At 44.6% G+C, this 22,729-nt stretch overlaps 1 protein-coding gene across 2 annotated transcripts in view; it reads left to right on the top strand.

Moving 5' to 3' along the window:
- LOC126336587 (disks large 1 tumor suppressor protein) overlaps positions 1 to 22,729 on the top strand; it is a 4,198,467-nt gene that overhangs the window by 2,103,925 nt on the left and 2,071,813 nt on the right. Inside the window, exon 1 of one of the 2 annotated variants that reach the window (XM_050000445.1) lies at positions 20,773 to 21,050. The exons of the other annotated variant lie outside the window; for it this stretch is intronic. Coding sequence (XP_049856402.1) covers positions 20,895 to 21,050 — 156 coding nt within the window. The 5' untranslated portion in view covers positions 20,773 to 20,894. Of the gene's footprint in view, positions 1 to 20,772; positions 21,051 to 22,729 lie in introns of those variants that run through there. 2 annotated transcript variants of the gene reach the window in all.

The raw sequence follows: 22,729 nt of genomic DNA on the forward strand, positions 1-22,729 counted from the left end.
CCAAAATTCCAAGACATGTTCAGATTTTCTTGGACATATGCAGGATTTGACGGAAAAATTTGAAAACATTAAAAACATATGTTTTGACAGAGCACAAGGGAAAATGTGCGACACTGAAACTGTTGCATTTATTTGTTGCAATTTATGTGACAAACTCATATGTTTTCATCACTTTTTTGGGAGTGATTATCAAATCTACAAGAAAACCTAAATCGGGTAAGGTAGAAGAATCTTCGTACCCATTCGCGAAGTGTACAAGTTAGGTGGGTCGACAACATATTCCTGTCATGTGACGCAAAAAAATGGCTCTGAGCACTATGGGACTTAACATCTGTGGTCATCAGTCCCCTAGAACTTAGAACTACTTAACCCTAACCAACCTAAGGACATCACACACATCCATGCCCGAGGCAGGATTCGAACCTGCGACCATAGCAGTCGCGCGGTTCCGGACTGCGCGCGATGTGACGCACATGCCGTCACCAGTGTCGTATAGAATATATCAGATGTCTTTTCCTGTGGAGCAATCGGTTGACATATGACCTTGCGATCAAATGTTTTCGGTTTCCATTGGAGAGGCACGTCCTTTCGTCTACTAATCGCACGGTTTTGCGGTGCGGTCGCAAAACTTATTACAGTGAACAAGACGTCAATGAACGAACGGACAGATCATAATTTTGCAAAAATAAACTTTTTATTGGAGGGAAGACTTGAACCAAGAACCTCTCGTCCCGCAGCTACTCACGCTAACCACGTGACCACGGCGCTGCTCAGCTTACACTGTCTTACGCATGGACTACTCAGTTTGCATATTTTGCTTATTTTTTTCGAAGTTCCACACAACGTCTTACTGTTTCCTGGACTGATCTGTGTTCAGTTTTTCAAGGCCTGCCCACTGTGGCAACTTATAACTAAATCTAAGGGGATGCGATGGGGAGGTTCTCTTGTAGACATGAAGCACAAAGATGTAGAATGTTAATAATGGTTGTTTTACTTAAAAAGCTTTAAGAGTTATCACAAAAAAAATTCGGAGGAATTACATTTTAGCATGCCATCGTAGCACGCGATAGGAATGTATACTAGAACCGTTAGAGCCTCTTCAGTAATTGCCTCACTGATTTTTTAGTGATGCTTTCAACGCCACAACATAGTTTAATATCGGGATAGTGTACTCATGACTGCCCTTAATGATCGAGTCCATTGCTAGTTTGTCAGACAGTTTGTTGCCTCGAAAGTCGCAGTGGCCATTTAATGTTAATGCTGTTGTGTCCACTTGCTGCCTTATCTCGAATATTAATTGATTATGCAGGCGTTGTTTACGGTGGTACTGCAGTATCTGCAGTGCTGTCTGAGAATTAGGTGGTGTAAATGTAGCTGTTTATGTTTCATATTTCAAAGACCTTGTGTCCCCGTAAACTAACAGCTCCTGTGCTTCATTCCGAGGCCGCTTATCGGATGATAAAAGTCTACCGTGGGGTGCAGGTTTTCTCCCTCTCCCTGCAACGTTAGCTTCTGGTTGCTTTGCGTGACCAAAGCCATCTCGTCGTTCTGTAACTGCGACCAACGGGCCCCCACCAATGCTATAGCCGCTCGCGTTCCCCTATATTTCTAGCAGGTGTTTCTGGCCGCCATTGCCTAATCTCGTTCTATGCAGCTAAAGCTATTTTACTCGGTAAAGCGCGGAAATAAACAATGTTATCGAATAGGTTGCCTTATTCTGTCTTTCTCATTACTTGATTGTTTCTGTTTCTTAAACAGGACTACGGAACTAACGGGTAATTTCAACTTTCAAGTTATTCCCACAAATTTTTTGCGTGGTACCGAATACCACCTGAGCTGCCAGAATGATATTAGACCGAAGACCTTCAATTTTATGATGTAAGAATATTATCGAGGGAACCGCATGTCCTTGGTTTGGTTGTTAATTGTCCAATTTTTATGATCTGTGTCTCCTTTTGTTTACCCGGTACGGATTTCAGAAACTACCTTGTAAATTAAAAGATACACTACTGGCCATTAAAATTGCTACACCAAGAAGAAATGCAGATGATAAACGGGGATTCATTGGACAAATATATTATACTATAACTGACATGTGATTACATTTTCACGCAATTTGGGTGCATAGATCCTGAGAAATCAATACCCAGAACAACCACCTTGATACGCCTGGGCATTGAGTCAGACAGACCCTGGATGGCTTGTACAGGTACAGCTGCCATGCAGCTTCAAACGATACCACAATTCATCAAGAGTAGTGACTGGCGTATTGTGACGAGACACTTGCTCGGCCACCATTGACCAAACGTTTTCAATTGGTGCGAGATCTGGAGAATATGCTGGCCAGGGCAGTAGTGGAACATTTTCTGTATCCAGAAAGACCCGTACAGGACCTGCAACATGCGGTCGTGCATTATCCTGCTGAAATGTAGGGTTTTCGCAGGGATCGAATGAAGGGTAGAGCCATTGGTCGTAACACATCTGAAATGTAACGTCCACTGTTCAAAGTGCAGTCAATGCAAACAAGAGGTGACCGAGACGTAACCAACGGTACCCCACACCATCACGCCGGGTGATACGCCAGTATGGCGATGACGAATACACGCTTACAATTTGAGTTCACCGCGATGTCGCCAAACACGGATGCGACCATCATGATGCTGTAACCAGAACCTGGATTCGTCCGAAAAAATGACGTTTTTCAATTCGTGCACCCAGGTTCGTCGTTGAGTATACTACCGCAGGCGCTCCTGCCTGTGATGCAGCGCCAAGGGTAACCGCAGCCATTGTCTCCGAGCTGATAGCTCATGCTGCTGCAAACGTCGTCGAACTGTTCGTGCAGACGCTTGTTGTCTTGGAAACGCCCCCATCTGTCGATCCAGGGACCGAGACGTGGCTGCACGATCCGTTACAGTCATGCGGATAAGACGCCCGTCATATCGACCGCTAGTGATACGAGGCCGTTGGGATCCAGCACGGCGTTCCGTATTACCCTCATGAACGCACCCATTCCATATTCTGCTAACAGTCATTGGATCTCGACCACCGCGAGCAGTAGTGTCGCGATACGATAAACCGCAATCGCGATAGGCTACAATCCGACCTTTATCAAAGTCGGAAACGTGATGGTACGCATTTCTCCTTTTTACACGAGGCATCACAACAACGTTTCACCAGACAACGCCGGTCAACTGTTGTTTGTGTATGAGAAATCGGTTGGCATCTTTCCTCATGTCAGCAGGTTGTAGGTGTCGCCACCGGCGCCAACCTTGTGTGAATGCTCTGAAAAGCTAATCATTTGCATATTTCAGCATCTTCTTCTTGTCGGTTAAATTTCGCGTCTGTAGCACGTTATGTTCGTTGTGTAGCAATTTTAATCGCCAGTAGTGTACCTGTCGAGTTTTATGATCTGTGTCTCCTTTTGTTTACCTGGTAAGGATTTCGGAAACTACCATGTAAATTAAAAAATGTTTTTATTCTCTACAGCTCTACTAGTGCCAAAGTTTGCTACCTGCAGTGCCAAAATGTTATTCATCCATAAAACTAGTTCGTCAAGTCCTTGCGTAGGAAAAAACTTTTATGGGAATGTAGACTTTCTGGACGAATTTCACTGATGAAATCCTCTCGGTCTATCAGCGGAGTCGTTGCGTCGTATTGTCACAGCAGTTAGAATGGTTTCCTGATGGCTATTTTCAAGTGAAGATGTCCCTCCGCCGATGGCCTAACAGATGGACCAGTCGCGTGGTTGTGGCAATGATGAAGTGGCTGTGGTGGGGCCTAGGTGGGGAGGGGGGGGGGGGGGGGGAGCGGGTAGTCCGTAGCGTCGAGTCCAGTTGCTACCTGTTTATTACGGCCGCTGCCTCCGCCGTTTTTGCTAACACCACGTCCCATGGTTAGGTTAGTTAGAGATCCCTGCCTCGATCTCTGCCGATCTTGTCGATCGGTACGGCAATAAAAAGATCGAGCGTAGCAACACGCTTCCTAACTGCTTCGATGTCTTCGTTTGATTCGACCTGGCGCGTGTCCAAAACGCTCGAGATATACCAAAGACTGGACGGCAAAACTGTTCTGTTCGAGATCTCCTTTAAACATGCACGGTAAAAGAATCACAGTACCAAGAAGGAGTTGTGCGACATAAACGAAAATTGCGGGCGCGTTTTTACTTCTGAAAAGTGATGTATATTCAAATTTCGAGCCAGTCGCATAAAAATAGCGCTAGTAGACTTTGAACCTGGAACGTACAGCTCCTATTGGTTCTGAAACCTGCCTGCTCTAGAAGTCATCCCACCAGAGCAGGCAGGCTTCATACCCAATAGGAGCTGCACAGACCAGGTTCTAAGTCTAACGACATATATTGAAGCAGGTTTTCAAAAATAAAAAAGTGACTGCGGTAGCTTTCATAGACCTAACAGCTACCTATGACACTGTATGGAAGGAAGGACTTCTACACAAACTGATAAAAGTAATCCCCTGCCGTATGACACTGAGACTTATCAACAACATGCTTTCGGATAGATACTTCCAGGTGATACAGGGTAATGACATAAGCAAACAGAGGAAACTCAACAATCGACTGCCTCAAGGATCAGTTTTAGCACCAATGCTCTTTAATCTTTACGTCTCTGACCTGCCTGAAGCAATCTCAAGGAAGTTCAGCTATGCTGATGATATGGCCCAAGCTATCCAAAGCAAGCAGTTTGAAGAGTGATCCTGTCATACTTCGCTGGGACACTCCTGATATACCGTTGACCGTTGTCTCCTGGAGGTGAAGCCATAGTTGCTTCGAAGTCGGTAGAAAATAAATTAAAACAATGAACACAGCTGAGTGGAAGAACTGTGGAAAGAGAATAATCGTTTCACAGCTAATGTTCCACTTTCCTAGCTCTATGGAGGCAACAAGACTAGCATGCATAAGATATGCAGAAGTGTTTCTGTGAAGTTTTCGAAATAAGATAAATATACCAGCAAGAACTGTGAGGTTGGGTCTTGCTTAATGTCTGGATGGCTCATATCGTAAGCTCATTGCGTGCAAAAAGTAGATTTCCGGGTCCGTCGCCCAGATTTAATCTGCAACGAAAAAAAAGCAAGCTTCTTTGCTGACTGAAATATTCTAACTGAAAATAGCTCGTCGTGTTCTTGTGTGACCCAAGAGTCGCCATAGCTTTTTTTCTCTCTCGACAGTACTGTGTCGATTTATATTTGTACACTGTAACCGTTACAAATGCACGCTTATGTCTCCGGCATGCCGTAACTGACACACAAAAGTGCCAAACCTTGAGAGACGTCTTTCGGTATGTATTTCAACTTTTTCAAAGCCCGATTATATAAAATACTACGGCGAGAATCTTTCTCTCCCTCGGAGTCAATAGACGCGACATCCTTCCTTAACTGTTTCATCATGCGAATAATGTGATTCGGGGTATTAGAGATCGTTTTATTTTAGTTACCTACGTGACATAAACAGGTATCTTGACGCCGTTTCGCACTGCCACCCAGCCCAGAAGGAAGCTGCTATGACAATCAGAAATGGATTTCCTTAGGGAAACACTGGTGGCCAACGACTATGCTCACCTTGCCATAACTAGGGCCATCAAACGAAACGCTAATAATAATAATAATAATAATAATAATAATAATAATACAAACCATAAGAACGAAGGACCTCCTGCACTTTCTGCAAGGTAGCCGCTTGTGTCGGGAGAACCCTACCACATAGGCAGAATCTTTCGGAACAGTGGTCTAAGGACTACTTTCTTTCGGTGATGAAAGTACAAATACTTCATCCGATGTACAATGGACTTAAGTGACGCCAGCACACTGTGATGTGTGCTTTTGGCAAAGTATACACAATGTCCCTGGTGAAATGTTCATTATTCAGTGACATGACAGGAATGATCATTCGAAGCAAAAAGGTGGACTATACAAGGGCTCTAAAATGCATACCTTAAGAGCTATGATCTCTTGTTCAGTAGAAGACATGTGTTGCACAGTAGCGAAGATGAAAATGTATTAATTTTAGAAGCCTTATTTACTGGACATTATTTTCTTATTTAGGATCATGTTACTACCGTTCAAAATACGGAAATCGAAGATATTGCAGTGGAAAAGATTTCTTTCACAGTATCGAAGGTGAACAAGTACCCATAGTTCTTAAGATACGCGTTTTACAGTCCATGCTTACTAGACATTTTTGCTTCGAATTATCGTTCCTGTCATATCTCTGGATAATCATCGTTCCTCCTAAGACACTCTGTACCTCGGCGGAAAACTGGAAGGACAGTAAAAAAAAAGTTCGTTAAAGAGTCAGAACGCCACACACATTTAAAAGATAAATCAGAGGTAGCTAACTAGAAAGAAGAATGTGACCCGGTTATGTATTTTAATAATACACGCGTGCTAGCGAGAAAAAATAATATTTATGAAAGGAAAGTCGTTGAAGCAGTCGAAATGTCGATGAATGAGTACAATTTCAATAGAGATGACGGCTTCTTTTTTACCCGTTATTATGGGAGTAAATAGCGACGGAGAACGAAAATCATAAACAGTTACAAGGAAATAACCAAGGCGGTGCAGTAACAACTTACATTTTGGAGTCCCCCATTCTGTCAGTATGTGCTTGCAGTATTTACCCACAGACGACAGTTCACCAATAGCAACCGCAAGATTTTTACACACTAACTCCGCTCCTCCAAAAATGGTCGGGAAAATATTCTTTTATAACTGGACGTGACACGGTCTTTCGAAAGTCTTCAGCAATCCAGGAAAATACCACCTACAGAAGTGTTCAGTGCTGGAAACGAAGTGACGAACATTGCAGAAGTTTGAAGAGGAGTATGACGCGACTTCACGACTGGGAATATTTTTTCATTGAACCAAACTGATCGAAGAATCAGAGGTCTAACGGAGGAGCTGCTTAGAAAAAACTGCCACTGTTTTTTTGTCAGTCCACTATGGTAGAGAAGCCCGACGATACGTTGTTGTTATGCAGACAACATATAGAGCCAGCATCCGCCTTACGTCTCGAGATTCCCGGTCGACTGCGCGCTGCCAGTGTTGTAGGATTCTTGAAGTTATATTAAGAATATTTCTGCTGTTCCGCTAAGAAATACTGCTTGGGACTGTGCGAGCGTTTATTTTTTTCCTACCGACTTTCGAGAGGAAATATTTTCCATCGTTTCTCATCTAAAGTACGAACAGCTTTCCTCTGACAAGTTGCAGCGTTTCCAATATACTTGCCATTTGTCACTTTTGCACTCGCGTTGTTGAAAGCAAAAAGCGAATAAATAAATAAATAAAAAATAATAAAATAAATTCCTGCCAAACACATTCGACGCACTGATTCTTTTGCGTAGCCGAGAACTTTTGAGGATGTAGATGATTTTTGCTCTCATTTCGTCCACTAATATACATCGACGTACATTCTCCGGAAGCGATCATACATTGCATGGCGGAGAGTGCCTTGTACCATTAGCAGTCATTCCCTCCCCTGTTTCGCTTGCAAATGGAGCAAAGCAAAACCGAGTCTGTATGCTCACGTCGAGCCCTTACTTCTGATATGTTGTCTTCGCGGTCCTTAAGCGAAATTTACGTTGGTTGCAGTACAGTCGTTCTGCAGTCGGCTGCACGTCCCAGTTCTCTGCCTTTTCTCAATAGTGTTTCGCGCATATAACGTCGTCCTCTCTCCCGGGATCCGCTGTTGAGCTCCCGAAGCATTTCCGTTCGTGTTGACTGAACCAAAAGGTAACACATCTCCCGACACTCCTCAGAATTGCTTCGATGTCTTCCTTCAATCCAACCTACTGAGGATCCTAAACAGTCCAGCAGTATTCAAGAATGGGTCGTACCAGTGTTCTACATTTTCTATAATTCTCCCACTAAACTGAAATCGACCATTTGCGTTCCCTGCAATCTCCCTTACGAACTCGCTCCATTGATATAGCTTTGCCTTTGCCATGTACTTCACAAATGGCTCTGAGCACTATGGGACTTAACATCTATGGTCATCAGTCCCCTAGAACTTAGAACTACTTAAACCTAACTAACCTAAGGACAACACAACACCCAGCCATCACGAGGCAGAGAAAATCCCTGACCCCGCCGGGAATCGAACCCGGGAACCCGTGCGCGGGAAGCGAGAACGCTACCGCACAACCACGAGATGTGGGCTTGTGTGTACTTCACAGTTATTTGAAAATTGTCGTTGTAGATGTCGATGTAGACACAGACATGTAAAGGACAAAACACTCACATAATAAAATGTAGAGGCACCGTGGTACCATGTCGAATTAAAACTACTGGAGTGAAACTTCCTGGCAGATTAAAACTGTGTGCCCGACCGAGACTCGAACTCGGGACCTTTGCCTTTCGCGGGCAAGTGCTCTACCATCTGAGCTACCGAAGCACGACTCACGCCCGGTCCTCACAGCCTTTTTTCTGCCAGTATCTCGTCTCCTACCTTCCAAACTTTACAGAAGTTGTCCTGCGAACCTTGCAGAACTAGCACTCCTGAAAGAAAGGATACTGTGGACACATGCCTTAGCCACAGTCTGGGGGATGTTTCCAGAATGAGATTTTCACTCTGCAGCGGAGTGTGCGCTGACATGAAACTTCCTGGTAGATTAACACTTCTGTAAAGTTTGGAAGGTAGGACACGAGATACTAGCAGCAGTAAGGCTGTGAGGACAGGGCGTGAGTCGTGCTTCGGTAGCTCAGATGGTGCGCCGGCACGGTATCTCAGCGTGTTTGGTCAGAAGGTTAGCTACCCTCTGTAATAAAAAAACTGAGTGAATGGATCAATAACGAACTTCAACGGGCGTCAGGTGACGTCCGCCACGAACAATTAAAACGAACAATAACCAACAAAATGAGAGTCCCAAAAAAAGAAAAAAAAGTTGGTAGAGTACTTGCCCGCGAAAGGCAAAGGTCCCGAGTTCGAGTCTTGGTAGGGCACACAGTTTTAATCTGCCAGGAAGTTTCATATCAGCGCACACTCCGCTGCAGAGTGAAAATCTCATACTGATGGGGAAGTCCAGCCCCGGCATCACTTCACCACGCGGTCGGTTGGCAGCGGCAATTACGGTACTATAAGTTTTAATTTTTAATGTTGACTGTGTCTTACTCTGGTATGTTATAGTAATTTTATGCTTCTAAAGAAGGCTAAATTATTCTAGCCGAAACCTGGGTAAAGACCAGAAAATTTGCGCAATTGAGGTGGAGCTTGCATTATCTTAATAACACTTTGTCTTTGAGGTAGTGGCTTGCGACATTTAGTCCTGAGTTGTCTCTGAACTGTAGTGGCAGATTTGGATTCATGAAACCATAAGCAACACCGCTATCGCTCTTCACCATTTCACGACTCCATGATGGCTGTTGGAATAATTCTATCGCGCATGCCACCTAGCGGGAACGTCGAGAACCAACAGTATTAGGTGGGAAGAAAACTTGAAGATATACTGCATCCACTGCTGTATCAACCATTTCTTTAAGTTATTTACCCTTTTCACCATTAAAAGTTACTTTTGTGTAAGTAATATAGAAACTCCTGTATGTTGTTTGACTCATCAACTAACGTACGCCTCCGGAACCGTAACGATAAACTACACAATGATGCAGAACGCCTCTCTCGCAGTGTCTTTCACTGAAGTTGGCTGAGCATATCCGTGGCGAAACGCGCTGTTCTTCTTTGAATCTTTTCTATATCCTGTGTCAGTCTTGTATGGTACGGATCTTAGAGTAAGGAGCATTGTTCAAGTATTGCTCTAACGGTTATTTAAGCTGCCTCCTTATCGGGTGAACTACGCTTCTTGAGGATTCTTCCAATGATTCTCAGTCTGGCATCTGCCTTTTATGCGATTACTTTTATGTGGTCTTTCCGCTTTAAATCACTCCGTACGTTTATTTCTTAATGTTCTATGGATATGACTGCTTCCAGTGATTATTTTGTGATCGTGTAATCATACAATAATGGGGATTTCTGCCTGTTTATGTGGGATACGTTACATCAGTTTTATATTCTAAGTCTGATGAAAGAAAAAAAAGCATTGAGAGCTTGAGAAAAATATTTGAAATTGTTCTCGGCGGAATTCCTAACATTCGTGTGGTGTGTTTTGATTTATAATTAGATGCAAGCGTTAGCTCTTCGGAAAAGTACTTGAATATTCATGGTTTCTCAACTGCAGATTTTTCAGCGCTCTACTAACTTTAGGACTCTGTATCTCAGAAGGAACAAAAATGGACTTGTACCACCATTGAAATAAGCCCTTCATATAACGGATCACTTTTCCGAGGAGCTAACGCTCGCATCTAATTATAAATCAAAACACACCACAGGAATTTTAGGAATTTCGCCGAAAACAATTTCAAATATTTTTCTCACTCTCTCAATGCTTTTCTTTTCTTTTTTTCTTTTCTTTCATTAGGCTTACAACTAGTAGACGAATAAGGACAACGCTGTTCCACTATGCATTGGAAAACATTCGTGTAGTAATCTTCTATGAACATCGCTAGATAAATGAAAACATAAAAAATATATAAAAACAATAATCGGAATCCGAACACGAGCCGCAAAAGTGTGAAGCCGCGGCGCTACCGACAGTCCCATCACTTCGGCTGAACTGTTTACTCGCTACAACGGACATAAAGTACCTTGAAAACTTTCACCTTCGTTTTCTCAGAAACGGTCGAGTATCTAAGAATAAACCGAGGCATGTGTGTCCTCCTCGTAAGTCACTTCCAGAGAACGGACTTGAATTCAATCAGTGAATATAGCGCGGTACAGTGTTACGTTACAGATGGTGCAGCCTGACGTGTCATCTCCATACTTGCTCGATGGTAATGAACATCTCTTCAGGAGCCGGGCCACCGCAGCCGTGAAAAGGGAAACAAGAGAGCTAATCTCGCTTCCGCTGCGCAGCGTACTTCTCGGAAATCCTATTAAGCTGCGCGACTTGCCAAACTGAGGCTTAACGCTGCTCAGGCTCCGTAGTCGCCGTTGCTACCGAGGGCAGCACCAGAGTGAATACAGTGGGCAACGAGTCTTCTGCCTCAGGTCGCGGAGGATTTTCACTGAGAGTGTAAGGGGTGTCCCAAACCATTAGAGTCGAAGTTTGCACATATGGTACAACATCCCCCGCTGAGTACTTTGATGTTGGCGCTACTGAGGTCTTCAGTCCGAAGACTGGTTTGATGCAGCTCCCCTCGCTATTATATCCTACGCAAGACTCTTCATCCTCGTATAATTACTGTAACCTGTAGCTACACTCTTGCTCATGAATTAAGGATAAATGCGGAATGTGGTGCCACACAACGTGGCACTGCACAAAACTGGAGCTAATAGCATAGGCACATAGGTAACACACACGACACAGATCTGTAAGTCTACGGAATTGGTGATAAGTTGAGAAAACCGTCCCGAAACATATGTGTTACAGAACGCCACTGTTTCCTGCGCATGTACACCGACATGAGTATGGGATATGATCATCATGCACACGTACACAGGCTGCACAACGGGTTGGCATACTCTGGATCAGGTGGTCAAGCAGTTGCTGGGGTATAGCCTCCCATTCTTGGACCAGTGCCTGTCGGAGCTTCTGAAGTGTCGTAGGGGTTTGAAGACGTGCAGCGATAAGTCGATCGACAGCATCCCAGACGTGCTCCATGGGGTTTAGGTCTGGAGAACAGGGAGGCCACTGCATTCACCTGATATGTTCTGTTTGGGGTACTCCTCCATGATGGCAGCGCGGTGGGGCCGTTCATTATCATAAATCAGGAGGAAGATGGGACCCACTGCACCCCTGAAAAGGCAGACATACTGGTGCAAAATGAGGTCCCGATACACCTGACCTGTTACAGTTCCTATGTCAAAGACATGCATAGTGTATGTGCACCAATCATAATCCCACCCACACCATCAAACCACGACCTCCATACATGACATTAAGGGGTTGGTATCTGGTTCCTGGTTCACGCCAGATGAAAACGTGGTGAGAACCACTGTTCAGACTATACCTGGACTCTTCCGTGAACATAACCTGGGACCACTGTTCCGATGACCATGTACTGTGCTCTTGACACCACACTTTACGGGCTCTCCTGTGACCAGGGGTCAGTGGAATGCACCTTGTAGGTCTCCAGGCGAATAAACCAAGTCTGTTCACTCGTCTGTAGACTGTGTGTCTGAGGCAACTGTTCCAGTGGCTGCAGTAGGGTCCCAAGCAATGATTCCTGCAGTACTCCGTGGCCGTCTTCGTGCACTGATGGTGAGATATCGGTCTTCTTGCGGTTTCGTACACTGTGGACGTCCTGTACTGTAACGCCTGGACACGTTTCCCACCTACTGGAATCGTTACCATAATCTCGAGATCAGACTTTGTGGCACACGGAGGGCCCATGCTACGACCTGCTGTGTTTGTCCAGCCTTCAGTCGCCCTAGTATTCTACCGCTCATAACGTCATCAATACGTGCTCTTTGAGCCATTTTCAACATACAGTCACCATTAGCACGTCTGGAAACGTCTGCACACTTACTCGCTGCACCGTACTCTGACATGCACCATCAAGCCTATGTGGACTGCTGCCAGCGCCACCGTGCGACGACCGCAGGTCAAAAACGCCGCATGGTCATACCCCGAGGTGATTTAAACCCGCAAACCGCCCACCAGAGCGTTGTTTCACCATGCATCAGCATTATCCTTAATCCAGGCCTGTACACTCGGTCAATGAATTAGTATTCGAATACCTGTCTACAACACTACTGATACAGCTACGCATCCCATGTTCAACTATCCCTTACCTTCAGTACATACAGTCCACGGAAAAGTTCAAAGTGGTTTTTTCCGTAGACTTTAGGAAAACATTAAGAAGAACCTGTTTTTCGCCACCTTCTAACAGTGTTCCACGAGCTTGTTTCACTACGGAGCAGGCAACACCGTCAGACATTTTTACAATACGTATTTAAGAGCGTGACAATTTGTGTACACCAGTACAGATACTGCGACTGTAAAAGATTTTTGAAATAAAAACTACACTCCTGGAAATGGAAAAAAGAACACATTGACACCGGTGTGTCAGACCCACCATACTTGCTCCGGACACTGCGAGAGGGCTGTACAAGCAATGATCACACGCACGGCACAGCGGATACACCAGGAACCGCGGTGTTGGCCGTCGAATGGCGCTAGCTGCGCAGCATTTGTGCACCGCCGCCGTCAGTGTCAGCCAGTTTGCGGTGGCATACGGAACTCCATCGCAGTCTTTAACACTGGTAGAATGCCGCGACAGCGTGGACGTGAACCGTATGTGCAGCTGACGGACTTTGAGCGAGGGCGTATAGTGGGCATGCGGGAGGCCGGGTGGACGTACCGCCGAATTGCTCAACACGTGGGGCGTGAGGTCTCCACAGTACATCGATGTTGTCGTCAGTGGGCGGCGGAAGGTGCACGTGCCCGTAGACCTGGGACCGGACCGCAGCGACGCACGGATGCACGCCAAGACCGTAGGATCCTACGCAGTGCCGTAGGGGACCGCACCGCCACTTCTCAGCAAATTAGGGACACTGTTGCTCCTGGGGTATCGGCGAGGACCATTCGCAACCGTCTCCATGAAGCTGGGCTACGGTCCCGCACACCGTTAGGCCGTCTTCCGCTCACGCCCCAACATCGTGCAGCCCGCCTCCAGTGGTGTCGCGACAGGCGTCAATGGAGGGACGAATGGAGACGTGTCGTCTTCAGCGATGAGAGTCGCTTCTGCCTTGGTGCCAATGATGGTCGTATGCGTATTTGGGCCGTGCAGGTGAGCGCCACAATCAGGACTGCATACGACCGAGGCACACAGGGCCAACACCCGGCATCATGGTGTGGGGAGCGATCTCCTACACTGGCCGTACACCTCTGGTGATCGTCGAGGGGACACTGAGTAGTGCACGGTACATCCAAACCGTCATTGAACCCATCGTTCTACCATTCCTAGACCGGCAAGGGAACTTGCTGTTCCAACAGGACAATGCACGTCCGCATGTATCCCGTTCCAGCCAACGTGCTCTAGGAGGTGTAAGTCAACTACCCTGGCCAGCAAGATCTCCGGATCTGTCCCACATTGAGCATGTTTGGGACTGGATGAAGCGTCGTCTCACGCGGTCTGCACGTCCAGCACGACCGCTGGTCCAACTGAGGCGCCAGGTGGAAATGGCATGGCAAGCCGTTCCACAGGTTTACATCCAGCATCTCTACGATCGTGTCCATGGGAGTATAGCAGCCTGCATTGCTGCGAAAGGTGGATATACACTGTACTAGTGCCGACATTGTGCATGCTCTGTTGCCTGTGTCTATGTGCCCGTGGTTCTGTCAGTGTGATCATGTGATGTATCTGACCCCAGGAATGTATCAATAAAGTTTCCCCTTCCTGGGACAATGAATTGACGGTGTTCTTATTTCAATTTCCAGGAGTGTATGTAGTTAAAGTATGACTAAGAAAAACGTTAATCGATGTTAATTCACTAGAGTACCTTTAAGTTTCATTTACAATAACACAGTAATAAGATACGTGATACATAATTAGGACTATTTGCAAGAGCGTAACAACACCAGCATACGCGTGCTACGGCTGCTGACCAGTCATCTCGTTTGTGTTTGTTTACATCAGGTTTATTCTAATGATGAACAAAGCATAGGTGGCCGGTGTCGCAGTGCGGTTCTAGGCGCTTCAGTCCTGAACCTCGTGGCCGCTACGGTCGCAGGTTCGAATCCTGCCTCGGGCGTGGATGTGTGTGATGTCCTTAGTTTAGTTAGGTTTAAGTAGTTCTAAGTTCTAGGGGACTGATGACCACACATGTTAAGTCCCATAGTGCTCAGAGCCATTTGAACCGTTTTGAACCAACAAAGCATAGCAGCACACCTCTGTCTTCCTTCGAATTCTTCCATAAACCTGACCTCGTGGGCATCATAAACATTCGAGCAGTACTCGAGAACAGGTCGCACAAATGCTCTATACGTGATCTCCTTTGTAGGTGTTGGCCTACCTGGTACGGGTCCCACACACTTCAGCAATATTCTGCGATGGATGACACGACTGTTTTGTAAGCAGTTTACTGTGTTGACTGACTAATTTCTCTAGTACTCTCCCAGTGAGGCGAATTCCGCAACGTGTTTTACTTATGGTTGACCCTGTGTTATCGTTTCGTTCCATAGTCCTACAAAATGTTACACCCAGATATTTTTGTGAGCTTTCCATTTCCTTTCGTGGCGCACTGCTACCGTTATCATAGGCTACTACGTCTTTTCGGTTTGCAAAGGACACAGTTTTACGTTTATGAACATTTAAAGCAAGTTGTCCGCCTTTGCACAACTTTGAAATCTTATCAACATCCTACGGCAAGAATGGAAGAATGAATTGATTGTTGGTGTTAATAACGATCATCCTCCTCTACTCCCTCTGCATTACTGCAGATGACGTGTCACTGAGCACATTTGTTCTGTGCATGCAGTACACGTGAAGCGCCTAGTTGTTTCCATTGCACTGTGTGGAATACGAAGGTTCTGTTATAGTTCACTAACCTGCAGTCTTCATGTTGATGTCCCCAGCGCAGAAAACAGCACGCAAGTCGTAGGTTCTGTATCTTAAGGCTGAAACTAACTTTTAGTGAAGTTCTGTTCTGAAATAATGTATCATTTCTTTGGGATGCCACTCGCGTACTTTAATATAGCCATACGAGAAGACTACACCTTCTGATACAGCGAAGTACATGATCAAACACAATGTTTCCCAAAATATATCTTTACACTATTTGTGGCACGTGTCTGTGCCTCTTTTAATACTGAATACTGGCAAACACATCCTGCCACAGACAACATGACTGTACATCGCGACTGCCTAATCCAGAGTGACGAACAGGAACTTAAATAAAAATTGTAAACACATTCTCCGATAGACAACATATCTGTTCTTCTCGATTGCCTAATCCAGAGTGACGGACAGCCCGAAACACTTCGCGCTTCATACCACAAAAGGCGTGACCCGAACGCTTCCGAAGTGCTTCGGCTGCAATTTCATCAGTCTTTTGTTTTTGATTTAAATTGTTTTTAATAATTCTAAAATGACTGATTGTCAGCTGTTGAGAGATATTTATATTAAAAAGTGAAGTCATTCCAATGAGTAGTTTAACTAATAATAATAACTATACTTTAACGTTTTGGCATCCTTGCTCCGAACACAGCAACCAACCACAGAGCAGTACCATTATGCAGGCGGTCTTCCTCACGGGAATGGTACCGAACCTAACACCTGTCACAGGTACCTGACACCAAATTTCGTCATCTATATACTTCCTGCACCTCCACTGCTCTGGGAACAGCTTCCTGGAGCCTAATATGATGGCTGACTAAGCCAGAAATATTACAATCCGACTGAATATTTGTGAAACGTTTTTCAGAGAATACTTTATTACATATAATTGCATCATCTGCGAGTGGTCTGAGGTTAGTATTAATGTTGTCTGGAAGACCAGTGGAACAGAATACAAACAGCAACTGTTGCAAAACACTTCCCCAGGTACGCACCTGAAGTCGTTGAGAGGTGACAACTGCGTTGACCGTAACCCAGCCCTTTGACCTTCCACAGCTACGCTCTGGCCGGATGCTGGCAAGGTGTGCTTCTAGTGCGCATGCGCAAACTACTACGCAACGACCACCAGCGCGTCTCGCTTTTAATGTCGTCCGGTAACTGTGTAACACCGCCATTACACGAGGAGTCGCATTAATCTCGTTTCGTGCACATGGACGGCATCCGGGCCCCGTTAACAATGCAGTAGTTTAGTCAGCTCCTCTCAACATTTCAGGACGGTGTGTTCACTTGCAAAGCTTCCTTGCTGGTAAATACTTGCAAACGAACCACAAACAGTACTTGTGAGAAAAAGTCACAATTAACAGATTTATAGCGGAGGCGGAGAGTAGCTAACTTATCTGTGGTCGTTCAGTGGTTAAATAGCTAATAAGGATAACGCTTAATGAGTCGCTCTATTCGATTTTCTTTGTAGTTGGCTTGTCAGTCTCCTAAAGCAGTACAACACACTTCTCAAAAACTCCGCTAAATTTTATCGAATTTTTTACTGCAATCGATCGAATACTCCAGCGATTACCTGATTGAATCAGATTACCGACTTTTTCGATATTTTCGTCCTTTTTTATGTTGAAGGGCGTCCCATTCGTAATTCACCTACAACGTCTTCTTGGTCATCTTGGAAACACTTAAACTACTTAAAAACACTCTTCGATATATTCTTTTTTTAAGTAAAAGATAGGTTTCAGCAGCAGTTTTTCCGAGTCTCATGTGAAACTCTACAACAATCCGTCACTCTGTTATTACACTTTTCATTCTTCAGGCAAAACAAAATAACAGCCTTTAGACAAACAAAGCCAAGACCACAATGATATATCTACAGACACTAAATATGCCTCATTCGATTGAGAAGACTTCACGTTTCACAACTAATGGTCGTTCATCTTTGGCGCGTGCATACTTTCTCTGTGACAGCATTAGTCCCGTTTTTTTTTCTTTTTCTTTCCTTCTTTTTTTTAGCCGCACCGCATATTCTCATTAATTCATTGCTCACCATAAATAAAAAGGTTCAAAAAACTAATTCAATCAAACAAAATATTTATTGAAAACGCAAATAAAAATAAAAGAGTAATTAAAAATATAGTTAACACATAGAGTGCTCGCAGTACATATTTTTTCTTCCATGCTCATGCTAGCACCTAACACCACGCCTCATTGTCACACTCTACAGCTCCCGTGATCCCTCAGTCAGACCCAAAGCAAGTGACAAATCCATGTGCAGTGTACAAGGTTATGCTTAGTGAATTGCTTTTCTGACCAACTACCAATTATTGCAAACCTGCTGTGCGTGCATTCAGTACCTACAGAAGAACCAGTGGACACATGAAATGAATAAAAAATGAAAGTAAATGATAAATCGCCACCAAGTATTTGTAAATAGTCAGAAAATTTTAAATGTGCTGCCAAGGGTCAGTTCTGAACTCCTAACAAAATATGTGTCGGGGAGTTACAATTATGGTGGTTTTCCGAATGGTGCAGTGCGGGCTGTATAGCTCGCAGGACGCTGAAACATCGTAGGTATTTTCATTAGTCGGTACGCTTGAGGAGTATGGTGAAAAAAATAGTAGTTCCACTTTCTGCTACCAGGTGAAAACATGGCGCTGTAAGCAGTCAGAATGTGGTATGGCTGCAGGAAAAGGGGAGGAACGATAAAACGCGCGGTGAGTGTGATTCTGACACGTTTATTATGAGATGGTCACGTGCTGAAACATGTGTTCAGTAGAGTTTCCTGACTCAGCAACATGTTGGGTCCGTAACCACGGCAAGGTCGACTGTTGCTCGCAGCATATCCGGTGTAATTAGACCGATATATCGTCGTTAACTATCCTTCGGATCAGGAGGAATCCGGATACATCCCTGATAGACACGAACTTTCAGGTATCCCAACGAACGGAACTCAGATGGATACAGGTAGAAGGATCTGGAAGGCGACACATATTGAAATTGCCTAGAGATGATGCTGTCATTACCGAAGGTTCCTCGAACCAAATATTTCACCTTGCAAGAGACAAATGGTGTCACCTCATCCTGCCTTAAAATAATGGTGAGGGCACAGTTATCTTCTTGCAATACTGGAATCACGTGTTGCTCAAGGAGGTCCTTATAATGTGCAGATGTCATTGTATACCTAAGAGACCGGCGAAGCGCCATCTCTTCGAAGAGAAACGGACCGAGAATGAACGAGTTCATGAAACTACACCTCACGGTCACTTAAGCTGAGTGCAGTAGATCTTCCAGCCCAAAATGTGGAGCAGTAGTGCCCTACATGCGACAGTTCTGCGTATTTACGCCAGCGTGCAGAGTAAAATGTGCCTCGACCTTCCAAAAACTATTCCTTGTCCACATGTCATCAGTTTCCATGACTGCCAAAAAATGAAAGGCGAAGTCACGGCATCGTAGCCTACCTTGAAGCTTCATCTGGTGCACGTTCTGAGTCTTTTAGGGATGCCAGTGTAAAGTACGCGTTGACCAGGTGTGGTGTGCGTACTGTAAGACCTTCGGTACACACACCATCAGATTATTTGACTTGTCGCTCTAACGAAGTAGGCGAGTGTCAGCAATATGTCTCGTGATCTGATCGTGGCGTGTTTATGTTCTGCCGTTAGGTCAGACGATAGAAATGCCACTTGCACGCTTAGAGTAGCAGATTGATGGTGACCAACTGTAAATAGAACTTGATTAATTTTCACACACATTTATTAAAATAATAAAAAGCATAGACATTACGTAACTTGATTCTGGATGCTATTTACAATTGACAGTCTGGAGTTCCTTTGGTCTTAATACGTTAATCTTATTCTCACATATCTCTGATACTTGACAAAGTGTCTATACATTTCTCTTCATAGCTATGTACAGGAATATGATAATCTTATTAGGCGCAGACTGAAACTTGACGACAGACTAATGCTGACTAATGCAGACCGACTAATCGGAGGTCTGTACACTTGTTACAATACCTCGTGCGTTCAGGTATCACTGCGGAGTGTGATCCGTGAGGAGAAAAGGTTCTACGTTAGCAGCAATCTCATTGGCTGCGTTACATATTAATACGCGGATCGGCGGAAGCAGAATTTGGTCCGTCTCTATGACAGCGCCATCTCGTTGTGCAGAGATGGACGAGGGTTGCGCCTGCGCTGTTGTGCTTAGCAGGGCGTGCTCTAGTGAGAAAGTTGTATACGCGCTGACTACGCGGAACTATGTACACAACACCAGGGAAAAGACAATTGCCATGACACAGCTCCAGCACTCGATTTAGAATATGAGGATGTGTCGCCAGCTTCATCATCTGCTGTGGGAATGGGCAGCTTCCTTCTCCCTGTTACTATACCACCTCATTAACCTGTTTCTCCAGATTTCTTAATCATATTTTTCAGCTCACTTATTGAAATGTAGCCTCTTTGTAGCTGTGTCTGTCAGCGATATTCCCGCAGTGCAGCGCTGCCATTGTATTTCATCCGGAAAACTTCAGCCTTCTTAATCCTTTACACCTAATGTCACTTCACAAAAGACATCAATATCTACAGCATGCCGACTTCAAAACAGGAAACATTTCACATTCTGACTGATTACAGCGCCAGTTTTTCAACTGGTAGCAGAAAGTCGAACAATTCTTTTTTCAGCATATTCCGCGAGCGTACCGATTATGGAACATACTCACGATGTTTCAGCGTCCTGCGATGTATGCAGCACTGCAGCACTCGGAACACCGTCAGTTTGATTGTAACTACCCAGTACAATTAAATAATTTCATTTAAATTATAGAGCACTGATCGCGCCTAAAATGAATAGATGAAACATTCTGGGTGTGAAAGATGTAAATTTTATCTACATGATAAACACAAAATTCCGATAAAGACAAATAACTGATTTTAGTGGTAAATTGGATTGAATGACATGATTGCTTAAGCGTTCATATGTATGAATAAATAATGTAAATATCCAGTGCTGAAATCCGAAGCTCAGAGGTGGTTGCGAAACAATAATTAGGTATTTAACTTCGTTACCCACAGTCGTTTGCAGATGACCTATTGCTCGAGAGCTCCGGCGTAAGTAGTTCCGGCATTGTCCGGTAGGTGGCGGACGGGGCGCAGCCAGTGACATCTGTAGGCGGGCGGCCGCACTGCCACGCCGCCGCCGCGTGCGCTATTATTTTACCGTACGTACTGCGGCACAGCTGGCGGTGCAACGCAAGAGCGGCGCGTGTGCCGTGGTCCACCGCCGCTGCTAGTGCTGTAGTGTGTGCGCGCAGACGACGAGTGCCGTGAGCCGTGTTGTGAGTCATGCCACCGACCATCAGTGCTGCTACCACCGGCGCGAACATGTGCTCGCTCTGTCCCCGCAAGAAACCCATCCCCAAGAAGCTGGTGCGCTTCGACTCCGTGGTCGACACTTTCTCGATATCGGAGTGCCCGTCTGGATCCGGCACCGGCGGACGGGTAAGTCGCATCGATTAGTTACTGGCGTAGCGAAGCGGCAACAGGTGTACTGGCGCTCAGGCGGTGACGGCCTGTCACGACCTGTTACTGTTTCGCTTTTGTTCCTTTTTTTTCCCTTATTCACTAGTTGAATTATACTGTCAACAGCAATTTAAACCGGTAATCTGTAAGCTTTTGTATTTTTTCGCATAAACTGATTATTTCATACAACTGTGCATACATTTTTCTTCTAAAAAAAAAGGAATTCCTCAGTTCTCTTGTTTAATGCATCACATTGCCTTTGGCGATTAAAGTATGAAAAACGAAATAAGTGGTTCCTTTAACTAACTAATGGGACGAATAGAGGGCTGTCCGTTGAATATCTTCTTTCCTGTTGAGGACATTATATGGGTATATACACGGCAGCTATCCCTACCGATATTGTTTTATACAACCTGCAAAGTTATACAGGGTGGTCCGTTGATCGTGACCAGGCCAAATATCTCACGGCACTCCCACTAACTACTGTACAAAAATATGTGACTGCTCGAATTATTCTCCACACCCAACCCTTTTGGTTTTCATGACAAGCCACTGGCTTAGTCGAGCACTTAAAAATTGTAAAATTGTGTAAAGTTTACGTAACAATTCCGTGAATTTTAACAGCATAAATAAACAATTACATTGTTGTATTCGTGTGGCTTTCTGGCTACGAAACTGTTGTGCTCGCAAAGGGTACGTTTGGTTCGAATTGTCAGTGTAATTGATTTTAGCGTAACATTTACAAAAGTCGATTCTCTTTCAGTACTCTATGGGCTCGTTTAAATTATGATGAAATAACCGACTATGCTGGTGGTGTCATAGCTCAATTAATAGAGATCAAAAAAGAGGTCGAATATGAGGAATAGCCCGTGTAGTGGAAATTTTCCGTACAGTGATATAAGAGAGAGCCACGAACAACTTACTAGTACAAAATTTAACTACATTAAATGTCCTACAAAAAGATCCTGTACTTTTTTTCCTGTAGGACTAATAGTTTGCGCGTGGTGAGCGAGAGCATATGAAAATGACGCGCGTGGTTTTCAAAGGAGAGATATAACGTTGTGGGTTGCACAAAACGACATCTATAGCGGCAACAGGAGATTACAGAAGCGACCGATTTCACACGTCTACTCTGACCCATAACGTCATGAATATGGCAGAAACGACCATTCTCAGTATCCCTAATATGGTGCCTACATAACAAACAAACGCGAATTACATATAAATACAGTAACATCTACCTCCAAAAATATAATCAGACTAACGGGACAACCGCGGGAAATTGGGAGTTGCAGGATGGGGACAAGTTAAATATAAACATTAAGAAACGCACATCATCAAACCACACAAAACGACGACAAAAAAAAAACAAAAAAAACAAAATTTTCACATTCCGTTATACAAAAAAAAATCTATAGGAATCGGTCACTTCCCTTGACCTATTTAACTCAACCGCAACTGTCGACACCCCCAAAAAAAGCACCTACTACTACAAAAATAGGAATCTGACACGTCCCTTGATCTATATAGCTCAACCGCAACTATTAATACTACAAAATCAACATCCAAGACAACAAAAACTGGAATCCTATACTCCCATTAACCACAGCTGACGGTGACGGTACCAAAACACACACAGCTACAACGGCAGAAATTGG

The sequence above is a fragment of the Schistocerca gregaria genome, chromosome 2 (genome assembly GCF_023897955.1).
Source record: "Schistocerca gregaria isolate iqSchGreg1 chromosome 2, iqSchGreg1.2, whole genome shotgun sequence".
NCBI lineage: Eukaryota > Metazoa > Arthropoda > Insecta > Orthoptera > Acrididae > Schistocerca > Schistocerca gregaria.